The 9,738-nt window shown below is 29.6% G+C and overlaps 1 protein-coding gene across 1 annotated transcript; it reads left to right on the top strand.

Moving 5' to 3' along the window:
- Positions 1–1,690: 1,690 nt before the first annotated feature.
- TRIADDRAFT_56035 (uncharacterized protein) lies at positions 1,691–2,638 on the top strand (the record flags this gene model as incomplete). The annotated part of the gene is made up of 1 exon (XM_002111676.1): positions 1,691–2,638. The coding sequence occupies one exon, from the start codon at positions 1,691–1,693 to the stop codon at positions 2,636–2,638; it is 948 nt and encodes a 315-aa protein (XP_002111712.1).
- Positions 2,639–9,738: the final 7,100 nt, after the last annotated feature.

The raw sequence follows: 9,738 nt of genomic DNA on the forward strand, positions 1-9,738 counted from the left end.
CTGTAAGTGTTTCTAAGAAAGTTTTAGTGCAATTACAGTTACAGTACTGAAATAAACCAATTACTGTATATATTTCACAATAGGCATAAAAATGGTGCGACACGCATCAGTAGTAATTAGATATTTTACATTTTTTTAAACATTTTCTAACTAAATAGTCGTGGAATAGATGAACGCCTGTGATGTGTTGAAATACGATCTACTCTCAACTCTAGGGGTAGTAAGCAATGCCATTGCCTATAACATTAGAATTTTACGCACAGTAATAACTTACATTGTTATATGACAATATTGGTAATTTTATTTGCTGTGGTTAGTGTAAAAATTGCTATTAACTTATTTAATTTTATATGAATCATGTAGATAAATCTTTAAAACGCTATCTAGGGTGGAACTGGTACGAACTGTTCTTGAATGATAAGGTACTTGTTAGGTCATAGTTACTAGGTAATCGTATGGACTTTACCTATAATTCTAATAACATATATGATGACTATAACGGATTCTCGATATAGAATAAATAACATTTTACCATGACTTTTATTTTTAATACCAAATTTCAGTAGCATATTTCTGAATTCTTATTCAGCAAATTTAAGTAATTAGGATAATTTATGACCTTGTATTTCTTATTCAAGTTTCTTCTAAACTTATTAAGTAAAGAAAATAACGAAATATAGCAATCTTCTATATGTGGATATAGGATCATGCCGACAAATTTTTTCCTGGTTAACAATAAATAGTGGTAAATATAAAAAAAAGATTTCCGAAAATTCTCGTACATAGTATTACTATGTAGTACGATACCGAATCCGATATTTGTACAAACTCATATTTACCAAAGTAATAAATACAAATATATAAATTTCGTACTTCGATCGGAGTAATAATGTTATTTCAGAAAATAATTATCCTAGTCAATATAGAATTTAAAAACGGCTTTATTTACAGAGCTTAAAAATAGTAAAGCAATAATTGCCGTGATCAATTAATGATAAGAAACTAATCCAAAGTATCCCGAGCTAAGAGAAGGGAAGTCTAGTGCACTCCAGCTCATCTCTGCAGTTCTTAAATACATTTCGTTTTAATCTATTTACTTTACTGCCTACAGTTAGACCTGAATCATCAGACAGAAGGCTTTTTTCTCAAATAGATCATCATTATAGTTTTTCAGTACGAGTCATTTTGCTTAAAATATCAAAACTCTTCCGTTAATATCTAATACTATAAGGTGTTAAGCATTTTCGAGTTACATTAATCTGATTACCATACTTAACCAAGTTCTAGACATTAGTATTAATCAACGATTTTTAATATTATAATTAACAACCATCTAATATCACATCATGATAATATCTATTTTTAGAAGTCTAACTATTCATATCTCAAATATAGATATCAATACAATCAAACATAGGGTGTATTACTACAGTCGGCTATTAAATAGTAACTATAATGAGAATACAAGCCATACCGGGTAATTTTACTAGCTACAGAAGTTAATAAAGGTCACTAAATATCTTACACATTACCAAGGTTAATGAAAAACAAACTGACCATTTAAAGACAATAGTAAAAGGCAATTGTTATTATTTAAACAGAAAATAGCCTTAATTAAATATTTTGCTGCAATCAATTACTATATAATTGAACTACATCTTTCGCCAAGTCACTTCTTCAATCTTGCAATATGGATATGAATAACACTACTGATCTTATTGATGTTAATTTTATGATACAGTCGATTTCTATCCTGGGTATAGTTGGTAATTTGGCTCTACTAAGTATTATTATTTTCTCCAAAAGATTAAAAGATCCGTCGTATATTTTTGTCCTCAACATTTCAGCTTCGGATCTTATCACCGCGATTCAAGTACTGATAATATTCTCGTTTTCTAATAGGAATTCTCCACAGCTCTTAAATACTAGCAATATTATTTGTAAAGTATTTTACACTATATTTTCTGCATCTTATATTGCTTCAACATTAAGTTTAATGTTAATAAGCTTATATAGATTGAAAATTGTGAGTGATCCTCATCGATTCAAGCATACGTCAATTATTTATAAGCATAGCGCTAAGTTTGCTATAACAGTATGGATTACGAGTTTATTACTAGCATTACCCACTTATTTTGCATTGCATTTCTCTCCAATTACTGATAGCTGTGATATATATCATCCGTATGGAAATATTTTCAATAGTATTTTCCTCACAAGTACATTAGTAATTGCTTATATTATCCCAGGAATAATCATGTTTGTAAATTATGCTCGAATAGCATTTATAATGGGAGCTCGAATTTTTCCGCTAATAAATAATACCGAACTAAGTACAGCATCATGGAAACGTTCTAAAAGTATTTTTAATCTTTTAGCTGCTGCTACGGCTTTGTATATGTTACTTTCATGGCCATTTATTTCATCTTTAATGATATTATCTTTCGCTAACGAAACTCAATCTAACCTAATTGAACACAATCCTGATATAGCGTTTGCTGTTACGTCCGCTTTCACAGCTTCGAACTTAGTATATGTTATTAATCCATTTCTATTCTTGATATTTGATACAAATGTAAGATCTAGTATTAACAAAGTCTGGGGACAATGTCTGCATAAATTTACAAATCATGCCTGATAATGTTAACAGAAATAAAGATGATATGATATCTAATTTTATCATGAGAGTTAAATTTTAGAAATAGTCTTTTAACACTATGATATATTTCTTATTCGAGGAAATGAATGTGAATTCATACTCGTTGAATTAAAAAAAACGAATATACGTAAATATTGTTAATTTTTAAATAGGTTGAACTTGTTCGGTCTTATAGATATATATTAGTTAAAGACTTTCATTTTATTTTCAGTATTCTTGCATAAAACGAGTTTAAAATTTAAAGATTGATTTATGTTAACGAATTATGAAATTCAAGGAATATAAAAGTTGAACGAAAAGTTTAATTAACTCACAGACTTTATACCAGGTACTTATAACAGCCATTGGCTACTTACCGTACAAGGACAATTTAATAGTACAAACAGACCGCATAATTTTCTAGTTTTAGAAAATAAAACCAGAAAACAAAGGAATCTTATAAAATAAACCTTTAATTCGTTTTCTTTACATTGAAAATTGTTAAAAGGATAAAGCGTCGACGTTGCTCAATCCAATGACATTATATTAATTATAGATCATTGCAGCACGTTATTTAAATTAAAGTAAAACCAATTTCTTTCGGTTACACAAAAATATTTTGTACCGATTCAAAATTATAGATCCATAACTCAAAATTAGCTAATCCAGGCATCGGTTACTTTATAGCATCTTATGCATAACATATGTAACAATATAACATAGGTTAAGGCTAATGTCAGAAATTGGTCCATACGCGTAAATATCGGACATTGGCCGTAACATATATAAATGTGAATTGTGTAATAACTAATTAGAAGATTCTCTAAGTCATTACATTCTAAAAATAGGTTGCATTAAGTTAAAGCTGCTAATGAATTGACTTCTATTCCGTAATATTATGGCCTCGTCAGAATCTCTGGCTAATCTTATATTTGAGATTTCTAACAAAAGTCAAAAATTTCTATGTCTTTACTATACGTCAAATTCCCGTCAGAAAGCTTTATAACCATTTAAGCTATACTTCTAAATCATGTGCTATGAAAGGATAATCGCAGGAAATAAAAGACAGCCAAAGAAATGAAATTATTATTAATATCTAATGCTGTATGAATATCGATCTTAACGCTAAAAACAAACCTTTCATTTATAGCCAATCTTACTAGTTTTAAAAACTATATGTGATACATTAACACTTAGGAAAATCTAAAATACTTATACCTTGAAATCATTTTTTAACTAAAACATGCGGTTAAATTTGAAAATAAGAAATTCTAATACCCAATTCTATAAACTACCAAAATTGTGTTGCTAAGCACCCTCAAAGGATTTAAGTCATATTAAAAGTAAATTCAAGAATTTTAGTCTGTTTTCGGAACGAGAAGTATATTAGTGTATTAAAGGGTGTAGAGCATATTAATAATGTAATAGAGAATCCGTTAATTTCGTTATAATATCACTTCTGCGCAAATAACAGTTTCGCCTCTAAATAAGGGGAAGTATTATATTACGCTTATTTATTGTAATTTATATTTTAATATTAAAAATTTAGTACTCATAAATATTCATACCCTATATTTTCCCCGGTACTCCTATGGTCATGTGTTACAGTGTTGCGTTGTCATTAGGATAGTTTAATAAGTACTGTAGTAGCTAGTATGTAGAATATCCATATTTGTAGTGCTAGGTAAGATAAGTAATCCCTTAACGTGGATGTTGTTTGTAATAGTTCATTACATATTTGATATTGATTGTTATTGTGTAATAGACAGCAGTAAGATGATTCAAGTTCTAGTTGATGATAGTTGAATTAGACTACCTACGAGCTTAGATTAAGATTAAGTATGAGTAAGAGATTCAAAATATTTACTGATAGAAAAGCTATGTAAGGAATATCTCAGTTCGAGATGTTTCTCCTAGTAAGGTATAATAATAATACTGTTGTTGCTTACAAATTAGACGGTTCCTATATAAACGGGAACATTTGAGTTGAGTGGTGTGGTAAAAAGTTGTAGATGTATCTTTGCTAATAAAAGTTTCATCTTTACAGTCTTTCGCTGTGTGTGTTTAACGTTATGTGAATGGGTGTTAAAGTCAGCAGCTACTTATAGACTTTTACTGTACGTTACTTTGTCGCAGAAGTGAAATTGTGACATCATGAAACATTAATGTAACTTTATATTTTGATTTATTTTCGACTCAGTGTCGCGATCGATGTAGTGATAAAAGAATATAGAGGAATGCAGTTATACTAGAATCTATGCCAATCTAGCAAGTCACTTTTTTACCTACTAGTAATTCGAACTACTTCAGACTTCAAAGGCTTGATTTTGTACTGAAGTGCGGTTAATTTTGCTTTTCCAGGTTATGAATCTAACTGTTATCCTCGTAAAAATAACTTTCTGCACGTGGTGTACAGTTATTTATTGGTTAGTAAACTTTGTATCAAATTTATCTCCCCAAATTGTTTATGTTTGAGCTTTATAACAAAAGTGAAAATAATTTTCTTTTCGCTCTAGTTATATTTAGCAAAATGGACATCAGACCTAGCTATCATACAATATTATTATTGCTTAAAGAAATAGTTGCTCCAATATAGCGCCTTATCGTGGGAAAATCTTCACTGCTACATTCATACACATTTTAAATTATCATCAAGCCATTATTAAGTATTCAGCTCTCAATACTGTTTTAAAGCAAACCACAATGACAACCATAATAGGTGTTGAAGATTTACTATATATCGTACCGTTCTGTAGTATACGTTAAAATTTCTTTTTAAACAAATATTTCAAGTATTTTATATCCTTTACCAGATAACATATAAAATTTCATATAATCTTAGGAAATAACAACTATGTAATTAGTTAAAGCTACATTCAACTGTACAGTATGTTATACGTGCATTTACTTAACTAGAGTTACTTTAATTATAATTGATAACAAAAAATCTGATCATTAAAATAGTAATCACATGTTTTCCTAGGCTCTAATATATATTATCGTTTAGACTGTAATAATAGCTTATAATAATGGCGAAAAGCACGTTAGCGATTTTAAATTATAACTGCAGGTACCAATAAATTAAATTATCTAGAAGAAGATCTTTTAAGTTAATTAAAATCGAAATTTATAATAAGGCCTGATTAAATTATTACGAAGTGTAGGACCAGATCAAACTGCACTGCATGGATATTTAGATTTAAAATATTCTATAGCCTTGTTACAGTACCGTCAACTGGATAATCAAAGTGATCAGTGTCACGGTACGAACTACCGTGAAGAAATAGCTATCTAAATTTGGTTAATATAGTATAGTGATATTATATTACAACTAGTTACTTACAATAGGAATTACTCTAATTATAAATGTGTTACAGTAAATTTATTGCTGTGCTGTAATATGTGCTGAAATGATTCTGTGAATGGACATATTGTAGTCCGACTGTGAAAAACTAGTTAGTAGATGTTCTCACCCAAGTGTTATTATAAGATGACTTGTGAATGTTAGCTGCTGTAGAAGGGTATATAAACCCGTCAGATAGTTGAATAAAGCAGTTCTCAATTGTATAGTTGTTTTAACGTAGAATCAAAGGCGTCTAAATTCTTGTAAGTAGGGATACTGAATCCCGGAGACTATAGTAATTTAGAGATTTGTTTTACGTTATACTTGTCACGAAGTTGGTTTGTGACAATCAGATATCTCTTTAAGAAATTAAAACTTTTTCGAAGTCTCCGTTGTTTTCCTAGTCTGATAAAGTGATCTTCGAAACAATAAATCAAGAACTACAGTTTCTTGCAAATTTCACTTTATTACAGAAGTTAGGTTCGTCTAACTACCAATAGTGAAATATTTTTACTTCGAATCGAGAACGTTTTCTGTAGAATCTTTAAATCGTCTTCGTCTCTTGAATTTCACAGGAATTGACGATCGCAATGCATTGCTACATTCGACATGATTTTGATTGCTATTAATACGGTTTATATGCGAGTATCTTAAAACAAAATTTTACGTGATGCAAAAGAAAAATCGTTATGCGTAAACCTGCTTAAGAAAATTTTGCATTTAGACTCTTGCTTGATTTATTGTGTAGCAGGCTACGTAATTAAGTTATTTTCGCATGCTTGCTAGCAGTAATTTCCTTAGTCATCATCTTCATGGATTCAGTATTCTAATTAATTATCCGTTTAACCGGAAACTAACATACTTCTTCGCAATAATTGCGTTAGCCTGATGCTATACCACGAGCGAACTACTCCAGTTTATAATAAGCCTAGAGGGAGTCTTCAGTTGGTACGTTATAACATTAGAAAAAAATATGCGACTAATTTAATTTTTTATAAGTAACAATACCAATCATACTAGTGCTATAGCTCTTAATCTAGTCCAAATAAAAGTCGAAATTAAATTGCTCTTGATAATAGACGCTCATTTTACAATATAATGGTCATTATTAACGATGAGTGGATATCATTTTTCTATTAAAACTTTTGATGAAAATTTTTGAAGAAAGAAGCCGTACAATTTTTCAGTAAACCGACGTCAACACGGGGAATCTACCTTTGTTTATTAATCTTATTCCTTTTCGCTACTTCTTCCTTTTTTCTCTTATTAATGATGCAAGTCTAAGCCAATTTTACGCTTGCTAAATTAATAATCTTAGGATAATGAATTCAATTGCTGGATATTTAGTATTTACTATGTAGAAATAAGACCAGAATATCAGCAGCCCCTAAAACTGTAATTGACGAAATTTGATAAATAAAAGTTCACCCGATATATGACATATTAACAAAACTAATCATTCTCGCTGTTCAAGTTTGTAATTCTTAATTTCTTATCAAGTTTTGTAAAAACTCCTACTTTCAATTACTTCAGCCTTGGTAATCAAAAAATACAATTCCTAAACTACTAAGTTGTTTAATTTGAACAATTTCATATGCTAATGGAATAAAGTAAGCAAGATTTGACTTAACAACATACAGCACTAATCATGGCTAGTAATGGTTCGATAGAAGATAATGACTTTCCAATTCGAAATTTTATGGTTTTATGGATGTCCATTACTGGTGTTATTTGCAATACAGTTTTACTAATTGCCGTTCTATCGTTTAGAAATCAACAAGAACAGTATTATGGGTTTGTTATGAACGTAATCATATCGGATTTAATAACTTCAATCCAGGTGACAGTCCTTTCTATATCTACTATTTCGTACATTCGTAATGAAGTAATGAACAACTCACTTAACTTAATCTGTAAAATATTTTTAACTGTTTCTTATTTATCAATTACAGCCTCATCATTCAGCTTTGCATTAGTCAGCGTTTATCGAATGAAAATGATTAGTGAACCTGCTAATTTTCGATGTAATTCATTTATATGCAGATACTGTTCACTATTGAAAGTTTTAACATGGCTAATTAGCATTTTACTTTCGATACCATCATATTTTATCGTAACGTACAACGATGAAAATATTCAGCAATGTGACATATATTACCCATTTGGACAAGCAGTTATGCAAGCCATACTCAAGATACTGTATTGTCGTGGAATAGATCAAACGGAGCGACTAGATTCTTTGCTTTTACTACATTTCTCTACATGATACTTTCATGGCCATTTTTGACTGGATTAGCAGTCTTATCGATAATAAACCAATCGCTAGATACTGTATTTATCCAATTTTCACTGACAAAATGGATAACTGCAATAGTAGTTATGCTGACTATTTCAATTTGCAGTATTAATCCAATTTTATTTATGTGTTTCGACAAGAACGTAAAGTCTTATTTCAGCAAGCTATATTACCTAATTAGGTAATCATAGAATACATTAAAGATTTAAAATAATCGAACATATACCCTACTTAATAGCTAAGGAATGCAATTATAATTAGCAAAGGGCTAAAGACATTGAATTAATCGTATAGTATAAACTTACCTAACTTACATGCTGCGTTTTAATAAGTAAATAAGTACAAAATGCATTTTTGAATGCAAAACGTATCAAAACAAACGATAATATAGTGGAGGTGTCTTATTTTAATTCTTTTCCTTATAGATGCGGAAAGTGGTTTACGACTTAAGCATCTCAAAATTTACTAGTATTGGAATTATTTAACAAATTCAGCCAACTAATTGGTACTGGATTTATTTCCTTCTTTGCTTATTAAAGATAGAAAAGCAATAACAGGCTTCAATGCAGATAATCTTGACTGATATTTTATTCAAGAATACATACAAGATAGCACCATTTGTAGTATTCACCATATGTCTCTTAAGATTGTATAATGAAATGTAACATATATCTATTATCGCCTACCAATAACTAATAATCTTTTAAAAAATAAACTTGAAAAACAGTGTTTTATATTGTATCGTTGTCACAAACCAGCTTCGTGACTGAGATAACATAAAACAAATCTCGAAATTACTATAGTCTCCGGGATTCAGTATCCCTTAACTACCTCACAAGAATTTAGACGCCTTTGCTTCTACGTTAAAACCACCATAAAACTCTACTTTTATTCAGCCACCTACCGAGCTTAAATACCCTTCGGCAGCAGCTATCATGTATGAGTCATAACAGTTTATGAAATTTAGCTCATATTGAATTAAAATGTCTTCTGTAAACGTGACGAACTCCATATTCTGTACTGTGTGAATGATAAGATTTTAATAGCAAAATTTGCTTATAATTAAACTACAAATGACTTTAACGGAAAATAAAAAATGAAATTAACTGAATGAAAGCTTTAAACGGTATAATATGGTTGCTTGATCACCGGAATAATGTATCAATTTCAATAGATACTAGAATATGATAGCTTTATATAAATGTTATAGTTCTGTAGCGTAAGGCTGATACTACATTATTAACTAAAATTTTATTGAAGTGTACAACTTAATTTTTGAAATCGTATTAGATTACAACTTTAAATTAGCGAATTGTATCAAACTGTAACTTTACATTAGCAATGTATTAATTAATTAATCTAATAGTGATATTTGTGTAAAAATCATTCGGAAAAGGAATCTTGAACTTCATTTGGATGGATATAGGACTCAATTTTCATTTCGATACATCAGTAATTCTA

The sequence above is a fragment of the Trichoplax adhaerens genome, genomic scaffold (assembly GCF_000150275.1).
Source record: "Trichoplax adhaerens TRIADscaffold_4 genomic scaffold, whole genome shotgun sequence".
Taxonomy (NCBI): Eukaryota; Metazoa; Placozoa; class Uniplacotomia; order Trichoplacea; family Trichoplacidae; genus Trichoplax; species Trichoplax adhaerens.